At 42.2% G+C, this 21,122-nt stretch overlaps 1 protein-coding gene across 3 annotated transcripts in view; it reads right to left on the minus strand.

Annotated features, from left to right (window-relative positions):
- Positions 1-391: 391 nt before the first annotated feature.
- The window catches only part of itprid2 (ITPR interacting domain containing 2), a 38,463-nt gene continuing 17,732 nt past the window's right edge, over positions 392-21,122 (minus strand). For all 3 annotated transcript variants that reach the window (XM_034213534.1, XM_034213533.1, XM_034213535.1), the window contains 14 exons: positions 20,745-20,892; positions 18,384-18,444; positions 10,580-10,687; positions 10,085-10,433; positions 8,882-9,101; positions 8,016-8,061; positions 7,531-7,613; positions 5,624-7,372; positions 4,847-4,906; positions 4,401-4,525; positions 4,207-4,321; positions 3,640-3,705; positions 3,235-3,552; positions 392-3,029 (listed from right to left, as the gene is read on the minus strand). In XM_034213534.1, the coding sequence (XP_034069425.1) occupies positions 2,934-3,029; positions 3,235-3,552; positions 3,640-3,705; positions 4,207-4,321; positions 4,401-4,525; positions 4,847-4,906; positions 5,624-7,372; positions 7,531-7,613; positions 8,016-8,061; positions 8,882-9,101; positions 10,085-10,433; positions 10,580-10,687; positions 18,384-18,444; positions 20,745-20,892 (3,544 nt within the window). In that variant the 3' untranslated portion in view covers positions 392-2,933. The remainder of the gene's footprint in view (positions 3,030-3,234; positions 3,553-3,639; positions 3,706-4,206; positions 4,322-4,400; positions 4,526-4,846; positions 4,907-5,623; positions 7,373-7,530; positions 7,614-8,015; positions 8,062-8,881; positions 9,102-10,084; positions 10,434-10,579; positions 10,688-18,383; positions 18,445-20,744; positions 20,893-21,122) is intronic.

Below are 21,122 nucleotides of genomic sequence, written 5' to 3' on the forward strand. Positions count from 1 at the left end.
TGCACCTAATATAATACAATTTCAAGTAAGATACATTTACAAACATCATTGAATTAAGAATAATAAAGTAGTACTAACAAATATTTAAAGGTAATATTGAACATGATATTGAAAAGTAATATTGCCCAGGATATTGATATTGCTGTTTTAAGTGTGTGATATTACATGTGTCCTAACAAAATATATTTTTATACTTTTAGAAATTAGGAATGATCTTCTGTGGCATTCTGTTTCGCACCTGGTTAATCTCACTCTACGCCCGAAGGTGATCTGATCATGACCATATAGTGGTGTTTTTGGGGCATGAATATAAAATATTCACAGTTTGAACATTTGAAATACTTGAAGTTGTAGAAGTGGCAGTAAAAATAAAAGAAGCAGAACTCATCAGTACTGAAAATAAATACATCTTTATTATTCTCATCTCTCATCGCATGGGAGTAATACCTCCCATGCATCCCGCTGAAAAGACATCAATACAAAATACACATCATCATTATTAGACATTAACAGAAATTAATAGACACCAACAGACAGAGCAGGGAAATTAGAAGTGTGCGACAGATTTTCTTGATCAGATAAAAAATAAAATAAAAGCACGTTTGAGCCTCGGAGTTCACAGCGAGTGTTGGTCCAGCAGAGTAAGGTTTGTGATCAGTGAACAAAAAAAAAAAATGTTTAAACAAACACAAAGTCATAAATGTTGAAGAGAATCAAAGGTCAAATGCGTGTTAATAGTGATTTAGATAAGGGAATAACAAAGGCTGTGTGGTGTGGCTGACAAATCTAATGTCAGTCTGTACAGACATTTTGTTAAATATTGTTCCACAAAGACAAACCATTTTTGAATTGAGTGTGTTTGTCTTGATTGACAGGCCTCTCGGACACAACAAACAGTCCTAAATGCTGATGAAACATGTTGTCAGTTCAATAGTGAGGCAAAGTCAGGCCCCTTCTGGTAGACAACCATTGAACCTCATTTGGAATCAGATTACTAAACTACTAATTGTACCATTAATTACAAATACGATGTTTGTCAATTGAACAATTATTTTGCAAGTCAAGTAAAAAGTGTTTTTGCAGTTTTTCATAAAAATATGTCATATCATAACTTTCTCTCCTGCGATGTATATGTTTCGGGATGTACTCACAAGAGGAACAGGTCTTCTTTTGCTCGATGGCTGATAAAAAAGATCATTAGTTGCTAAATAAAACACATCATGTAGAATAACGTAACATTTGTTCTTAGCTAGAGACATAGTTCATGGGACTTCTTGACGTGCAAAATCAACTTTTAAATTGACAAACACATGTGTTATTTAGAGCATAAGTTTAACAGATGAAACCTAACCTTAAACATAGCCTTTAAATATTGTACATATCTTTCAAAAAAATTCCCATGATGTAAACTGGCAGATGTTCTTTTTTGGTCATTAGTGGTGAATTGTTTAGTGATAAATCACCTCAGTGGATTTTATACAGAGAAAAGCTAAATCTAGAGTTTCTCTCAATAAAACCAGCAAACTGCAGATTCATTTCTGTCAGATGTACTGGTAGACATGTTGAGTTGAAGTGGTGCAGGATGACCTGAAATATTAACATTGATTTACTCAGTAATCAATACATATCTATATATTATTGCACACAGATTTGTAATTGGTGAGTCGGTAGCTAACATTCTAACACAGCTAATTGGATAATTAACCGCAAAATCAAAAAATACAAATGTATCTTCTTACAAGAAGTGTTATTTATCGATCTAGATTTTTTTGTGGTGAGATGCTGAGTGTTGCGACATTTTCGGCCGTAGAGATGTTTGCCTTTCTTTGAATATAATGGCACTGAGCTTGTGATGCTATAGACTGCTATACAAATACATTTGAACTCAACAGCTCATCGTTACATGATCTGCTGGCTAAGCTCCTCCTTATGATTGAGCATAACATCATCATCATCATCATTACTGTCACCATGACAACTTACTGAAACCTGCTTGAACTCCTCAGTACCTCACATGCCATCACACACTAACCTCATCACCTGCTCTGTAGCAACCACCACAAACACACAGGCACGACATTCTGTGAAAACCTTTCAGTTCAGGATGAGTTCGGCCATGCTGAGCAAAACCCAGCACGACAACATGAACTGTGAATGAGGCGAGAGGAACAGAAGCACGATGACAATGATGATGACGGTGATGAAGATGAAGGAATGTTGACTAACATGGGACAAAATACATCTGTAATGACACATCTGTAAGACCTCTCAGAGCCCTTTGCATCAAGGTGAAATGTGCATGGAATGAGTAAAAGCTAAGTAAGACTGCGATTATTGAATATTAAGGAATGTTACCCAAAACTAAAAGGAAGAAAAAGTTCAGATTAAAGCGCATTAATGCACTTTAATGCATTTCTCACAGAAGTCTGTCACCTGTTTGTCGCTCTGATACCATTGAAACTCATTCAGCCAAATCATTATTATTATTCACAGGACTGGGATTGTAGTGGTGATACTGCCAGTGTAATGTTAGTAGTACTAGATGTAGTACTCGTAGTATTAATGGCAGTGGTAGTACTTTAAGGCCTAGCTTTGATCAAAACAGCTTAGAGAAAGGGAACGTGAAGAAAAAAAGGCAACAGCTTTCTGCTGGTGGCTCACAGGCTGGTGTTCCCAGCATGCATTACACCAGCACATTCAAACCCAATAGACACGTAAACGTCCTCATGGCTCTGCGTCCCGTCGGAGGCTCCACAGGAGGGGGGGGGTAGGGGGGTGATGTTTCATCATCAGTGTTACAGACATACAGTGTTGAAGGCACATAGTGCTCCACAGAAACAGTGTTACTCAGCTATACAGTGTTACAGACGGACAGTGTTGCCGTGGTTATGAAGGCTGAAGGTGAAAGGGGGCGATGCTTTGCTGTTGCTGTGTTACAGGGGTTGTCGGCTGCCGGGCTGGGGCGACACGGCAGCCAGCAGCTCGCTGTAAATTTCCTGTCGGACCTCCTGCGCCAAGCTCTCTCGAATCTGGAAAACAACAGAAACATTGTAAACATATAAACAGCAAGCAGATCCCTTTCTGTTTTTCACACTGTTTTTCTCACTGTTTTAATGTCACCAAAGAATAATATGGAAAATATTATCTCATTTGGCGTTTTCCCTCTACACACACACACAATTAAATAGGAATTTTAACCAGTAAAATCCTGCAGTAGTTAGAGTAAAAGGTTACCTCTTTGATGAGCTGCTGCAGGTTCCCGACTCTGGCTCCTCCTGCTGCCCCTTCCTCTTCTGGTACTCCTCCTCCTCTTCCTCTGTCCGGCTCGTGCTCATCCAGCTCCTCCTCCTCTTCCTTTTCCTCAGTGTGTGTGATGGATCGAGGAGGAGGGACAGGGTTAATGTTAATTGTTGCCCGGTACACGCCTCCTTTCTGCCGGCTTCCACCTCTGACTGGACTGGAGGATCGGGACGAGGGGCCGCTGGAGGGGGCGTGGCCATCATCACTGAGCTCTGATTGGAGGTAGAGCTGCTCTCTGAGGAGGTCTGACAACTGTACCGGAAAAGGTTGTGCATTAAGATAAAGTCTACACTGTGAGCTTTATATTAAATAAGTGTGTTTGTATGTAAGTGTGCTTACTGGCTCCATGGCTCTCAGTGCAGAGGCGGTGGACAGACTGTCCACACTGCCGCCTCTATGGAGACCCTGAGGAAGAGAGTAGGACACATGACGATAAGAGTCGAGACAAAAAAGGCATTTTAGAAAATGAACACCTTTTTGAATGTAATTTTAAAGCTTTGTCAACTGAATATGACATTGGGCAGATCTGCATCACCTCTTGCCTTTCGTCACAGGTGTTGAAAAGTCTTCCCCTTATATGTCCTCCACGCTCAATTGGGACGGCTCTTACTGTTGTCTGGGATTACCCCTCTTTCTTTCTTTCTTTCTTTTCACTCTTTTCTATATTTCTATATTATTTGAAGGCTGTGGTTTTATATTTTCCTTTTTTTACTTGTACAAATTGTAGTCCAAATCAGATAAATAGTCTCAAAAGGGTTGTAAAAACTGCTGTAACAGCTCTTTATGAAATAGAAGCATACATATGTTGTATGCAAATGTATAATTGATAATTAACCCTGTGGTATCAAAGCAATATAGAATACAACTAGCTATGAATGCTGGATATTAAGATTGCACTGTGTGTACCCCGTGTGGTGGGCTCTGTGTCAGCTCCATCAGTCGGTCCTCCAGCTGTTGTTCCAGCTCCTGCAGCTCCTCTCTGACCGCCGACCTCAGAGACTGAAGCTGCTCCACCTCCATCCTGAAAACACACAAGATGTTTGTTATGTTCATCATATACAATCTCAGGGCTGTGATGATTGTTTGCTGTGATGACTCACCTGTCAGCAGGGCTCAGGTGTTTGTAGACTTGAGCCTGCTGTCGAATGATTGACAGCTCCAGGTCCATCATCTGTCTGCGGAACAAGCTCAGGCTCTGCCTCTTCTGCTGAAACTCTGCCAAAGACTGTAAACAGAGAGAGACAAAGGTAAACACACCTGACTGATGACACTAACAATATTTACATTTGAAGCCATGTAAAGCTAGTATTTCAAGTTACTATATTACTATGAATTCCCAACGATGGGATGTATGCACGTTATGTATGGAACATATAGTCTTTGCATATTATCTCTTTGTAATGACTCAGTCAGAGAACATATCTCCTGACAGTGTTTGTGTCACGAACGTCCAGTAAAAGCTGTACATACGTTTTAAGTAGTCTTTACTTACAGGAGCATTTAACGCACAAGCTAAGCCACAAAAAGTAATAAGGGATGACGATACCTTGTGGCTGGGCAGACCCCCTCTGGGCTCACTGAACACATCCGGAGTGCCGACTTGGGTCTAGATGAAGACGAAAGTGATGTTAGGACAGGAAGTGGAACATGACAAGCTGACCAGGGATAAGTAAAAGCTAACCGAGGACTGGACGATATAGAAACATTTTGATTAATTTATTTCTTTTTGATTGAATATATTGATCCGAAAAAAAAGCAGATAGTTAATTATGGTTTGTAATATACAATTATTTATGATCAGAAATCCAGCTGAGGACAAGCAAGGTATCCAACAATACTGTCCTCCAGTACCTGCCCTGAGTGACTTTGGAGAACGTCAACTCACCTTAAAAAAAAAAAAACTAAAGTAGGACAATAACATAAACTAACTAACCAATCAAGGCAGCTATGGCAACACCCGTGTTCTGCCAATTATATTTACAGTTCTTTTTTCAAAACGTGTCTTTAAAAAAGAGACTATCGATGGATATATATGTTTCAGTTCCGTGGTTTGGAGGCAAGGTAAAGTGGTGAAATCATTCCAAATAAAAAATACCCTTTAAGTGAGATTCAGATTTGTTTTAGGTGCTAGAATATGGTTTGCTGCTGCCCCTTTCCACAACATTATATTGCTTGACTCCTGTCTTGGAATTCCTTCTGTTTCTCCACACTAGGGACCTGCAGACTGCCATTTATTGCAGGTAATACACTGACTATGGATAAGTTCATCATACAAGCCCACTTCAACAAATCAAAACACTTTAAGGGAGTGAAGAGCACTGACCTGGCTCAGGCTCTGAACCGTGTCTTTGATGTCGTGCAGGACCCTCCTCAGCTGCATCTCAGTGCTGGACGGGCCATGGCTGGCTCCTGGACTGGGAGCAGCATGAGGATTGAGCCCCGGGTGGAGGCTGTGACCCGAGCCCAGGGAAGAGGCCAGGCCTGGGTAAAAGCCTGCAGGAGGAGTAGCAAACCCTGGGTGGAAAAGGCCATGTTCTGGGGCAAACGGCGGACCCTGTGTGACGGGGTTGTGGTACGCTAGGTGTGGGTTCATGTTGTACATATTGTAACCAAGGTAGGGGGATGCAAACTGTGAGCCGTGAGGAGAGGCGTTGTAGGGTGACTGATGGCCGTATAGATGATTGTAGCCCTGTTGGTGCATTGCTGGAGTTCTAGGATGAAGTTTGCTGTGCTGACCAGGTGAGGAGGGGTTGTCGTGCTGGGGGATTGTGGAAGTTGGAGGTTGGTAGAGACTGTTTAGACTAGTATGATGGGGCAAGTATTGGTGCTGAAGGAGGTTAGGAGCACTGGTGTACGGATTGAGATTGGAGTGATACTGCTGAGGAGGGTTTAGAGGGAAGGGGTATGGGCTGGGACTAGGATTTGGGCTTGGGCTTGGGCTTGGGTTTACGTACTGAGTTTGAGGATTAGGATAGCGAAACATCATCTGGCCTGAATTCCAACTCTGCTGGTTTTGCTTGGTGCTCATGTTCTGTTGGAACTGGCCCGGATGCTGCTGATTGGAGAAGAGTTCGGGAACACTCTGGGTGCTCCAGCAGTGGCCAAGGCTTCCTGGGGACCATTCTGGAGGAGGGCTGCTGCTCTGCAGGGAGCAGGTGGAGCGCAACAGGTAGCGTGGGATGGGCTTCGGTGGGACGGGACCTTCAGGGGGAAGCCTTGGTGGTTTGTTGATAGAGTCTGAAGAGGAGGCGGGGTTTATGATCAGGGTAGACATACAGTTAATTGATCGTTCCTCCCCCTCCTCTTCCTCTTCCTCTTCGCCTTTATCCTCTGGAGTGTATTTGAAGGAGTACCTTGGCTGCGTGCAGGACGCCTGTCCTCGCCCAAACTGGATCCTGACAGAGGACACAACTCTGGTGGGGGAGAGGAGCGAAGAAGGCAAGGAGGAGGACCTCTGCAGGGGGATGCCACGTCTTCCTCGTCCTCTCCCTGGGATATGGGTCAGATCATGACCATGGGACAGCTGGCTCTGTTTGGCTCGGTACAGAGCGCAGAGGACTGGAGACGATGGAGGAGGAGGAAAACAAAGTGGACCAGAATCATCCAAGGTTCCTTGCTCTTCCTGGGCCTGTTCCTCAGCACCCGCTCCCTCTGTGGGTGGTTCTGCGTCTGCAGCGGTCTCCGTCTGATTCGGGGTGTGTTCCAACTCTGGTTGTGGTTCTTGTTCTGCAGCAGGTATAATCACCTGTTCTGGTTCTGGTTGGGAATCATTCTGGTGTTCACTTTCAACTAGCTCCTCCTCCCTGATCTCATCCTGTTGCGTTCCTATGTTCTTGGGTAGGTGGTGCAATGAGTACTGCAGAATCTGCTCTAAACTCCCATCATGGTCATCTTCCCTGGATCCACTTCTCCCTTCAGCCTCAGCAGCAGCAGCAGCAGCACCCGCCTCTTCCTCATAGGTGTCTGGCATCTCAAAAGCTGGTTGGTCCATTGGGACCGGCGTGGCCACATCTAGTGAAGGAAGTGACGTCACGGTGGTCTCGCTGTCACAGCTGTCACTGCTCTCCTGCACCTAATCACAATCAATGTATTCGCCAGTTAGTGGATGAAGAACTAAGATGAAGTTAAAGAATACAACAATGTAAAAAGAGAGATTGGATTGAACATCTGCATTCAAAGTTGGTGTTCTGAACAGAGATACAGGCGGTAAAGACACAAAACAAAACAGACCTTGAGGTAGATGTTGGAGTCTGCAGACGGCTCCTCAGCAAAACCACTGCTGTCTGACTGCTGACTGACTGTCCTCAACAGGTCTGAGAGAGACACAAAGACAATGACACACTATGATTACTGCTGCAGTACATCGTCTGTCCAGCTGGTGGTAGAGTAGAATCATTTACACTGAGCCTAAAGCAGAAAGCGACAGGACAGTCTGTCCTCACTGACATCTGTGTGTACTAAGGAAAAGGAAACACGTTTATTGCACACAGAAACAGGCTGCACATATACTGGATAGCAATGCAGCACGCAAGAAGTAGACGACTAGAAAGTTAACATACTGTAGATGCAGGGATTTTAATTTTTCAATGCATCTAGGTCAGTATGAATGTCCACATAACTTGTGTTTGTTAACAATAAAAAAATCCAAAAGGCAGTTTGAAGGAAAGTCAAATATATAAATATCACCAGTTGAAAACAGGTAAAGGGGAACTCACCGGTTGCTCTGGAATTTCTTTGTGGCAGACCCTCATCTTCGTTAATCTAAAAAGAAAAGAAAACGGTGAATTTAAAAAGACAAAAACATACTCAACATGGGCAACATGCTAGTTCATCTACAGCAGCAGCAGACCAGGCTCCACACAGGGGAGGAAATCGCTTTAAAAAGGTCAATACATAATGGTTTTTGTTGCATTGTTTCACATTAATGACTTTTTGTGGTTTTGCAATTCTCCTAGAGCTTTATCTTCCCATGGCATGTTTAGTGAAGCATCAGCTCCACATAAAGCCGTTCAAATCACACACATCTCTATGACTACATAACTTAACCCATAATGATCACGCAAGGTCATCATTTTAACTTTGAGCTTTGTGGTTTTTAAACATGCATATGGGGAAATTAACTAAATGAATAAATAAAACAACAATGATTCCTTCCGGTATATTCCACATGGAGTCCACAGTAAAACTATTTTTACTCACAAAAGTTGTTTAAGTTGTTTGGAAATGTCACTGGTTCCTCTGGTTTATTTTTACAGTGGGAAGACAATTTTAGGATTTATTTTCATCAATTTCAGCGGTAGTTTGTGTTGGAAAACTAGTGTTTAGTTGCTAAACGAGGAGCAGAGTGCATATGCAACAAATACAAGGATAACGTTGTTTGATTGAGATGGTGAGATGGTGTTGTGAACCCAGGAGAATATCACACATTTGTGTAGGCTGATTTGAATGTTAAAAAATTACCAACAGGTACCATTTATAACCTAGTGACCGCGCAGATCATTATAACTCTTTGTGTTGGAGAACCCTGTTTGGGAATAGTCCTGACATTACCACATACTCATTTAAAAGATCCCTGGCTTACCTCCTCCATCTCGAAAGAGTCTGTGTTTTCCTTCTGGGCCAGCTTGAACAGGGCCAGGCTGGGATGAGCTTTCTCTGGGGTTGAGGTCCGGTTCTTCTCCTCCAGCTCTTCTTTGCCTACCTGGGTCCTGTCCTCTGTTCTCTGATTGGTTGACGGAGAGTCAGCTGATTCTGGTTCATGCTCTCCATTGGCTGCTGGACTGGCACTGCTCTGTTCAGGACTGACGGGAGGCGAGATGTTAAGGTGCAGTCAGAACGAACTTGGTAATACAACTTTTAAACCATTAGGGGAAAAAATAAAATACTAAAGTACATTTTAATACATTCCCAATGATGCTCAGAGAAACAGCAGTCCACTGTTCTTCTACCGACTAGATTTGGTTCCTTAATCTCTGCAATGAACATCAGCTCTATGCAGATGATGCTCAATTACATTGCTAATATGCAATTATGTGTAATAAAGCAATGGTGGAGAAAGCACTGCTTATAGTAAACCAATCTAAACACAAAAGGTGTTTTTATTCTCTTTTTGCATAGCATTTTGCAATAAACACTACCTACACAATACTAAGTTAAAGTGGACCTATCATGCTATATTTTAATAATATATTGTAGGGCCATACCTATATAAAACATGTCAGTGAAGTTTTTTTTCAAAATACCAAACAGATCATGCATTTTAGCCATGCCTCATTTCGCTCTATTCCAGCCCCGTCTTCACAAGGGCTGATTCTGTGGCAAATGAGCCGCAGCTGACCACGCCCCCCTGCAAAGGAGGGGGGCGAGGCACGAGCGGCATATTACCATGCTGTTACCATGCTGTTACCATGCTGTTACCATGCCACAGCAACCTCTCATTCCCCTGATAGGTGGAGAGTTGCCCATATAGGCGGAGCTCCTTGTTTCTGACGTCAGAGATATTTCAAATCTGTATCAGTCTGTATCAGATCCGTTGCTGTCCCGTTTTTAGAGATTTGGGTATGGAGGAAAGAGAGAGGGTTGTTTTTTCTGACACTTGGTGAGTTCCCTGACGCACCGGGGACACATATTCATGTATAAAAGACGTACAAAAGTGCATTTTGCATGATAGGTCCCCTTTAAATAAAAAACATATCTATTGCTATATTTACAGATTTGAATACTTCCTCCACCACTGCAAACCGGCTTAAATATTAGCGAGCTAACATAAGCTAGCATTTTGTACCTGTCGTCTCCATCACCGTTGGATTCCTCTGTGACGGTTGCCAGGAAACAGTCTTTCCTGCGCATATGTTTCTGGTTGATTGTGTCCGCCTGGTGGTCTGGGTCAGTACTGCTGCCGTTCTGCTCCGGGCCGTTAGCGTGACCGTTGGAGTGACCGTTAGAGTGCGTGTGATCAGGGTTAGCGTGTCCGTTCAGCTGCGGCTGTTGGTTGTTTGTTTCAGGCGACTCGGGGGAGGCCGCAAGCAGGTTTTTTTTGCTGATGGTTTTCTTGAGGAGTTTAGCAACGTTACGAGCTGAGTTGGTCTTCTTCAAAGGAGGACACGACTCGTTTTCTTCTCCTTCTCCCCCTCCTAGAGATGCACAACCATTATGTCACTATCAGTCAAATGCAGTGCCAACTATGTTATCATAGTAAGAGTAACATGAATGAAAAAACAATCTGGGATCAGTTTGTCTGCATTTCACTTCCAAAAATGATTGCAATTGTCATGGTTACCTTGGTCCTTGGAGCTGATACGTTGGACAGGCTGACCAGAGACTTGACTGTAGAGCTGGAAGAACTCGTTAGCTACTGTCGTCAAGACCTCGATCTGACGGAAACGACCTGAGAGAGACAAAACAGTTACAAAATAAAGAACAGAAAATACCATGTGTGAAGTAAAACTGAAAACAAAAGTTACTCTTTCAAAGGTCTGCACACATTTGGATACTGAATACGGCTTTTCTTTACCTGCTCCTAAAAGTGTAATAACTGGCAGAAAGGAGGCAATTTAGTTAAACTTCTAAACATGCTGTCAACATCCAGCAGCGCTCTTCCTCCTCTGAGCCAGTTCAAATATCTCTGCCTGCTGGTTTCCTGGTGTCCCTGAGCTTTTTGTTAAAGCACTCCCCCCATCAAAAAAAGACATCCATCTTACAAGGTCATTCATTCCCAACTTTAGCTTCATGAATACCAAGAGGTCTTGTTAAAGAAACATTTAGAAAATCGTGTCAGCGACTTCCAAAATAAGACACATTTACCACATATTTTTATGTTACATTTGATAATTTTGACTTTAGTGTATCAATTAACCCTTTGTAATCATCTAATGTGTATCATCTGTACAAGTGAAACGTGTATACAACTATCTTTTGATCTGTTTTTTGCCTTGATACATTTTTATGTATCATGTTTTCCTTTTCATTTATGACTGAGTCACTGTAACAAGTTCATGTCCTCAGTGTGTGATCAATACAGTTGTTATCTTATGTGTGTTAAGTTGTTTACAAATACAATTCAACAAAAAGGAGTGTCAATGGTCCATACACTTCTTTCTGCTAATAATCCCAAAATGCCATGAAATGTCAAATTATATAGGGGCACATTTGACGGTACAACCTTACTCACTATGGAGTTACCTTTTGAATGTTTATTACAAAGGGAGTGAATGAAAATAAGTAATAGTAGTGGTAATAACCTGCGATCCATTTTGCCTGTTCTTTTCACATTTCACAAGAAACAAGTGTTTTGGATTGAAAAAATATCTGGAGTAAAAAAAACGACTTGGCGAAAAGCTTCATGTTTGACGTCAGAGCCTCCCTTCTTCTGTGGTTGTGTAAGCCGAGCTGTCAATCTTGTCTGTAACAGGATGATGACTTGCACACTTTCCTTCCTTCCGTACTGGTCCCTCCTCACCACCATCCCTCCATCTTTACCCGTCTAAATACTTGTCACTCTGTTATGAAACGCAGACTTCTGTCTTTTGTCAGTCGCTCTGTTAACCCCACATAACGTGCTCTGATGTCATCACCTGAAATATGAAGCTCAGGTCTGCTCGCTCTTACATTTGATCCCATCCTCTAGTTGTTACATCGATAGATAGATGGATAAAAAGATAGGTACTTTATTCATCCTACATTTGAACAGCAGTAGCAGGTTATCAAGGCATTGTACAAGAGTAAAGAAATGCAAAAAAACAATAAATACAACTATAACTAACTTTTGTCAATGAGTTTTCAATGCATAGGTTAGTTTGGCCTCTTGCCAATAAATGTAACTATTTGAGTCACACTAGGCTATTGAGATATTTAAGAAATTGACTACCTTACTTCCACAATTTGTGCCAAAAATCTTACTCTCTCTCAGTCATCATCACTTTATCAAATCTTAACACTGTAAAAGTAACAATACATATATGTCCATTATGAACTTTTGTCCACAAATTACAAAGAAACCAGAGAAAAAAGATGATCGTTTTACTCTAGAACGTTCCTGAGAATCATCACGTTTCTATGTTTTCTCCAGTATCAAAGTAATCCAGTTTAAGTTTTACTGCAAGAGTACGTTGCAAAAAACAAGCGCCAATAGTTATTTGTTTAACTGTGCCATTTTGCCAGAATGTAAACAAATGTTGGCAACAAGTGATATTATTATAGCCAGAACAACTTTTAGAGATCCATATCATTAGCCATTGTGGCGTTTTCCAAATGTTCTGTTGCCCCAAAGCGGCCAAAATATATCCATTAATGCACCATTAAAACAAGCAGTAATTATGAAATATGAAAACCTTCAAGTTAAACACATAGAAGACATCGACTGTGTTCAAGCCACAAACATCTTGACATGACTCCACAGAATATGAACCTCTTATTACAGCAGTCGTGTGTGATGATAGTAAGACTGTGAGTCTGTTTCCTGCTGACTGCTGACTCGGCACTAATCCTTGTTCTAAAACAGGAAATGAGGAATAAGAGAAAACGACACGTACTCTCTTTCTCTCTCCCCGTCCCAAGAGATTCGTTCTGATGGTGAGAACAGAGCTTACGTAACCACACACACACACACACACACACACACACACACACACACACACACACACACACACACACACACACACACACACACACACACACACACACCACACACACAACACACACACACACACACACACACACACACAACACACACACACACACACACACACACACACACACACACATCACACACACACACACACACACACACACACACACACACACACACACACACACACACACACACACACACACACACACACACACACACACACACACACACACACACACACACACACACACACACACACACACACACACACACACACACACACACACACACACACACACACACACACACACACACTCTGGGACCCGGGGAACCGATGGAACAGTATGAGAATGTTCTGGAAAAGAAAAAAAACTTTCCAGGACCCAAAGAGAGACCAGAGGCTGTTAAAGGAGCAGTTCACTTTGTAAAAGACGGACACAGAACTGATCTCAGTCACCCCGGCTGTGCGTGAAGTCAGTTTGTATTTAGTTTTTAACCAAACATTTACAACATCAGGCTAAAGCAGAAAAAAATCCCTCCCATTACACAACAAATATTTAGTAAGTCAGTATTTTGTTTTACTGTTGTTTTGAGTCACTTTCCTACACAATGGTCAGATTATCAAATGCAATTTGAAATTGGGACCAGGTAGCTGTTTCTTATGAGGAGTATAAAAAGACAACATGAAAGCTCTGTAGCCCGAACAAACAAGGCTAACTTTTTTAATTCTTTCAACCTTGACAGAGTCAGCGCACACCAGATCAACCTGCTCCGTTTTGTCTTCTACAATAAAAGCCCTAATTAAACACCAAGCAAAAAGGAAATGCGTAAATCATAGAGAATGATATTGAATCAATAATAATAATTCCCTTAAGTGCTTGTTTAGCTCTTTCTCTCAGTGGAGAGTGAGTGCATGAGTTCATTGTCATCCTGAGCCGTTCTCCTGCCGTCAGACTGAACGCTGGCGCACTTCTCTCCTCCTGACTCAGGTCATTGAGTTTCAGTGTACGTGCATCCAAACAGCTTGTGACTCATTTAGTTGTTATGAGCAGATACTCAATGATTGTGAGATAAGCAAATGGAAACCGTATGGATGAATGTCAACAACGCACTGTGTCAGGTTGTTTATTGGAGTCAAACATCCAGCTTAATACCTGTGGCGACATAACACCGAGTCACAGCAGAGTCTTATTTGGTTAGTTGCACTGATACACACAGTCCGGATTACAATGACATAGGCTCATTAAACATTTTCTTTCAGATGGGTCCTTTCTTTATCAAAACGTATGATGTTATAATTAGTATGTTATTAAAAATTGATTATACTGTTAGCGCCATGCTAGCCTAATAACGAACACCAACATTTCACACTTTTACAAATGTAAACTAGGTTTTATGTGGAAATCGAAAAAAGTGTTATCAGTGTGTTTTCAGTCTAAGAGGAATTCAACTGAAATCTCTAACAATGGTAATTCAACATGGCCACACCCAAGCTGATTGGTCGTTGTGCAAGGATTGTCTGTCAGACGAGAGTGGATCTTAGATAAGACACCATCAGAAGAGAACAGAAGCTGCAGACGATCGCCAACGTTGCACAAGTGAGCGATGAAGACAAAACAGCTGATTCAATGTCCCTTAACTCTCCTTTTCATCTGATTCAACAGTCATTCTTATTGAATGAAATTCTCTCTCTCTCATTTGATCACATCATTAGTGAGGTCATTACGTTATTGGGTTTTAATTCATGCTCAGAAAATTATTACATTATTGGGTGCTACAAGGCGGTCAATAAGACTTGGAAAACTGTTGTATAGTGGCAAATATATACATATTTTGCACTACACATAAAAAACCCACCCTTAACATTAAGAGACACAAACTCTGGTTGAAAGGTCAAAACTTTCAATTCCATAAAGATGCTGAAGTGAAAAGGTTATGGCGCAGAGGCGCTAAGGTCAGCCACGTAATAACGCAGTCATTTTAACATACAATTGAGTGGCCTGGCTGTTTTCAGACTACCAACGCATACCGATAACTTTCATTAAAGTAAGCTGGAAAGTCATTGATTCCTATTCTTCCATATTGAAGTGATACAAAATGTAGACCACCCAGCTAAACTACCATCATTACCTTTTCAGCTATGGAGTGATTCATCTTCCCACACACAGAGGATCTATGGTCATGTTATTTTTGTTTTTTTTAACAGCACCAAGACAATTAAAATGTCAAGAACAGGGTTCTTACACCTTTTCCAAAGTCAAATTCAAGCACTTTTCAAGGTGCATTTTCAAGGTGCATTTTCCAGCTTTTCAAGCATCTTACAGCTGTTGTAAATTACATATTTATTTACACATACTCAAATGATTATTTCCCTACCTCACATTAAATCAGATGTTCTTTATGCTATAAACAACCAAATGTGTGTTTCGTGATAGCCTTCTACACGAGGATGAAAAATGAAAGAAAAGAAAACTAAGTTTAATATTTCAAAATTAGTGATCTGTAGGCTACGTAGACTAGGCCTCCCATTTAACCTGGCTGAGCCAATATAAAACAATCAGCCAAATAACTTTTCAATACATTATTGATTACTATTTTTGAGGTACTTTTAGGTTGGCAGTAAACATAAGTCAGAGGTACATGGTGTACTTTTCCTCCACTACATGTATTTAATACCTTTAGTTACTTCAGATGTGGATCGGAGCAGCGGGAGCGGTACTGCAGTCGCTTTACCGCACCGTTGTGACGAAAAGGGAGCTGAGCCAGAAGGCAAAGCTCTCTGTCTACCGGGCCATTTTCGTTCCTACCCTCACCTATGGTCATGAAGGATGGGTCATGACCGAAAGAACGAGATCGCGGATACAAGCGGCCGAGATGGGTTTTCTCCGCAGGGTGGCTGGTGTCTCCCTTAGGGATAAGGTGAGAAGTTCGGTCATCAGGGAGGGACTCGGAGTTGAGCCGCTCCTCCTTCGCGTCGAAAGGAGCCAGTTGAGGTGGTTCGGGCACCTAGTTAGGATGCCACCTGGGCGCCTCCCTAGGGAGGTGTTCCAGGCACGTCCAGCTGGGAAGAGACCAAGGGGTAGACCTAGGACCAGGTGGAGGGATTATATCTCTTCGCTGGCCTGGGAGCGCCTTGGGATCCCCCAGTCAGAGCTGGTTGATGTCGCCAGGGAAAAGAAAGTTTGGGGCTCTCTGCTGGAACTGCTACCCCCGCGACCCGACCACGGATAAGCGGGAGAAGATGGATGGATGGATGGACTTCAGATGTGGATGAATGATGTGAAATATAACCAAGTGTTGAATCAGACTTTAGTCCCACCTGGAGTAAATCCACAAGCTACCCTGCAGTATACAAAGTCATTCAAACTAGCTGCACCTTTACCAGCTTTGAGAACACTTTAATGATCAATCATTATAAAACATATCACATATATTATTCTGAAATGGACCAATCTGCACAGTGACTACTTTTACGGTCTTTAACTATATTTTGATGAGAATACTTTTCTACTTCTACTTGAGGAACATTTTGAATGCAGGACTTTTACTGTGACAGAGTATTACACTCTGGTACTTCTACTTTTACTCAAGTACAATATCTGAGTACTTATAATTTCACTACAAGATCTGAATCCTTGTACTTTTACTCAAGTACAATATCTGAGTACCTATAATTTCACTACAAGATCTGAATACTTGTACTTTTACTCAAGTACAATATCTGAGTACCTATTCCACCTCTGGTAGCGTATTAGTCTGAATTGTAGCCACAAAATCACGCAGAGCTGCATACAAATAGACTCACAATGGTAACAAGTGGAAAATAATATTTACAAATGTGTACAATGATTTGTAGGTAATTTTGACTACTCAAGACACCTGACTTATACATCTTCAAAGGAAGACTGTGTTCATTCTACAATTACATGGGATTAAAGCAAAATGTAGTTTTACTTGTATAATACTTCAAACATGTCTTTTAAAAAGACAGTTTGTTTTCATCTGTTTTAAAATAAACAAAGTATTGGCTTTCAGAATATTAAACTTGTTTCGGCAAATTCAGATGATAAATACAACTTTGAAGCTTCGGCATAATTACAAGCGGAGAACGGACTAATGTAACGTCACAGCAAGCATAACAACAGCCGGTGTTTCTTGTGAGTGTTTCCCCGGTACACAAACGCAAAAATACACAAACACACTCGCGAGCTTCCCCCAGACCAGTAATATAAACGAAAATGTGTCTTCGGGTCAATGTGACTGATTTCGATAGAGCAAGTCACATTTGGTTTAGGCACGAAACATACTACCAGTAGAAATACATTGCTTTAAAAATCGTTCTGTGTCGAATCAATAGATTATATTTCGTGACTATAACACGAAATGCCGTGAGACTGGGTTGAATTACAACAGTGAATGCTTCATCCTCTGAACACCACACGATGGCGACTGTAACGCATATAACATAGGTTACGCTCTTCTGAAATGGTTGTCCCCTGCAATTATTATTATCCCTCAATCGAGTTTGCTATTCAGCTAGCTAACGTTAGCTTAAACAAACGTAACATGCAACGTTAGCCTAATCTAAAATGCTCTACTACGGCGTACCTTTCATGTGGCTCGTCAGCGCAGACTCTCGCATCGTTATTTTTGCAAACTTTGCAGGAGGCTACTCGTGGGCTTGACCCTCGTCTTAGCCATGGCTTGTATTTGTCTTCTGCTAGCCAACGCTCGTTGAAACTGCAACCTCCTGGCACACAGTCATCTATCACTCTCATCAGAATGCCCAGCTCACAGTAACACAAACACTTGCAGGTCGCGCGCATAGCGCGGGAAGGCCGCAGCAGAGCTGTTTTATGGAGAAGCGAAGCAATTCTTTTCTTTTAATCTAAAAAGCGAACTATTCAGTCAGACAGTAATTTATTGTAAAAGTAAAGCATTTACATTTTCAAGCACTTTATCTCAAATTCAAGCACTTTCCCAACCTTGAAAACACCACGTCAAATTTCAAGCATTTTCAAGGATTTCAAGCACCCGTACGAACCCTGCAAGAAGACTAGAATCAGATGTGAGTGTGTGGTGTGTGTGAGTATGTGTGTGTGTTCAATTAGGGAGCCAGAACCTTCCATGAAAACATGAGTTGAAAACAAAAAGAGGCCAGGATGTTAGTGGAGCAGGTGTGTGTGTGTGTGTGAGTGTGTGTGGGACAAACGGATCTTTGTCCTTGCTGGCCGTGTTGTCCAGGCAGTTGGCAGAACAGCTAAAAGAGCTAAAAGACCCCACAGAACACCATAATAGTACTGAGAACAGGACACTCACACACACAATGTTTGAGCTTCACTTCCTCTGTCTACAGTTTCAGGACATAACCCTCCTTCTGCAGTACTGGTGTTCTTTAGTTGTTGCCCTTCAGAAACGTGCAATAATAAACACTGGAACAGATGGAGGTACATACTGGTCAGAGCGTAGTTGGGGTGCTCCACTTCCATGCGCTGCAGCTGGGCTCCCAAGTAGACCTGCAGGTGAAGAACAGGAAGTCATTATAATACAGTATCAGTGATTAACTATTAAAGACAGGCAGCAGAGTTAAGAAATGGTAATCAGGTGAAATGCAACATTTGATACATTTGCTTCTCTGCACCAGTCAACAGGCGATGGTGTTCCTCAGTATGTACTGAGGAATGTATGTATGTGTATGTACTGTGTGTGTCTGCTCGTCTCTCTGGCTCTCTTTTTAGACTCATACCTCATTCATACCTCATTCACACCAACGCAACTCCGGTTCAAGCTCCGTGCTAGAGCTTTTCAGGTTCAGAACCAGTTCTTCGGTTTAGCTCTAGCTGTTTTCACACCGCCCAGAGTCCGACTGGTAATGCGTCGTTGCGTCGTCGTTTGCGTCATGACGTAACCGTTTGCGTGCCTGCTTCATAAAGCCAAACCGCGCGGATGAAATCAGTTGCATTAATTTCTTATGGCTCTATCTGCAGCTTTTACGGAGTCCTTTCTGTGGTTTAGTTATATTCTTATAAAAAAGTGTACTCGTGTCAATAAAGGTTTTTTTAAAAACACAACTGCTTCCGAGGTCGGTCTTATTTCTTAAGGTGGACTGAACCATGAGTGTGGAGTAACGTTGTATCTTTCATTTAAATCAACTGTAACCTTCACCCATGTATGTAACAGCTGTTCTCAAATGAACACGTGAAGTAAAGTTTAATATTTATAGTTTTATAATGAGGTGATCAACGTGAATGCTCAGGTTCCACCTTAACACGCAGACACGTTGCTTCACCATGAGCAGAAACCTTTATATATACAGTCTATGGCAGAAACACTGAAACTCTGAAACTCTTGTTAAGTTTCTCCATCGTTGTGTACAAACTGGATAAAACGCGGGCTTTTTGTTGTTGTTCAGGAGTTGATCTGCCCCTGCCCCCGCCTCGACGTAAGCGTGACGTATGTGGTGGTTTTGCTCTGGCCGGACAATTTTTTGGTGCTTGAAACGAACCGGATTCCGGAGCTAAGAGGCTGCTCCGCTGCGGTGTGAAGAGAAAAACCCGGTGCTTTTCAAGCTCCAGCTCCGAACCGGCCCTGAAACACCGTTGGTGTGAATGAGGTATCACACCAACGCAACTCCGGTTCAAGCTCCGTGCTAGAGCTTTTCAGGTTCAGAACCGGTTCTTCGGTTTAGCTCTGGCTCTTTTCACACCGCCAGAGTCCGACTGGTGCTGCGTCATTGCGTCATCGTTTGCGTCATGACGTAACCGTTTGCGTGCCTGCTTCATAAAGCCAAACCGTGCGGATGAAATCAGTTGCATTAATTTCTTATGGCTCTATCTGCAGCTTTTCCGGAGTCATTTCTGTGGTTTAGTTATATTCTTATAAAAAAGTGTACTCGTGTCAATAAAGTTTTTTTTAAAAACACAACTGCTTCCGAGGTCGGTCTTATTTCTTAAGGTGGACTGAACCATGAGTGTGGAGTTACGTTGTATCTTTCATTTAAATGAACTGTAACCTTCACCCAGGTATGTAACAGCTGTTCTCAAATGAACAAGTGAAATAAAGTTTAATATTTATAGTTTTATAGATTTATAATGAGGTGATCAACGTGAATGCTCAGGTTCCACCTTAACACGCAGACACGTTGCTTCACCATGAGCAGAAACCTGGCAGAAACCTTTATATATACAGTCTATGGCAGAAACACTGAAACTCTTGTTAAGTTTCTCCATCGTTCTCCAAACTGGATAAAACGCGGGCTTTTTGTTGTTGTTCAGGAGTTGATCCTGTCTCTGCCTCCGCCTCGACGTAAGCGTGACGTATGCGGTGCTTTTGCTCTGGCCGGACAATTGTTTGGTGCTTGAAACTAACCGGATTCTGGAGCTAAGAGGCTGCTCCACTGCGGTGTGAACAGGAAAACCCGGTGCTTTTCAAGCTCCAGCTCCGAACCGGCCCTGAAACACCGTTGTGTGAATGAGGTAAAAGAGGACACACAGGTTCAACTAGAAAGGCCCTAGGAGAGAGGAGACCCCCACCTGGAACAATGGGGCATTCACGTGGTATTTGGGTGGTACACAGATGAAACTAAATTGGCCGATAACTTAAATATATACTTCAGATTTGTTTAACAGGGCAGGGCTATGTGGAATTGAATGACTATGTTAGTGTGTAAGACTGATGCGTACTGGGACTCGTGTTCTTCTGAGTATACAGGTGTTTCTGCTGTGGTCTCCAGCAGCTCTATAGGCTTTGAAAACACACCACATTTGTTGTCTCTTAAGGTTTGTATACAGTGGTAAAACACTGAAGGCATCAGTACCTTAATGTCGATGCCTCGCGCTATAGAGGAGTTGTTGAAGAACCTGGAAGGAACCTTCGAGGCTAGGTCAGGTTCTTCTCGACCAAAACCAAGATTTAAAAGGATTTCCTCGGGGTCTTCCTCATACAGGTCCAGCAGCTCTGACACACTGTGAACACACACACAGGCAGTCAATGATTCAGTCATCAAGGCCGTGAGCCACTCAGTCAGTTAGTTAGTGAGTTAGTCTGCTGGTTAGTTTATTAATCCTAACCGCAGCTTAAGAAGGGTGTTCTCCAGGGGCTCCTCTGACAGCTCCGACAACTCTGAAAAACTATGAAAACACAGACAGCCAGTTAGTACTTCTCACACACAGCTTTTTGTTAGTCTGTTAGTGAG

The sequence above is a fragment of the Gymnodraco acuticeps genome, unplaced genomic scaffold, assembly GCF_902827175.1.
Source record: "Gymnodraco acuticeps unplaced genomic scaffold, fGymAcu1.1, whole genome shotgun sequence".
Classification (NCBI taxonomy): domain Eukaryota; kingdom Metazoa; phylum Chordata; class Actinopteri; order Perciformes; family Bathydraconidae; genus Gymnodraco; species Gymnodraco acuticeps.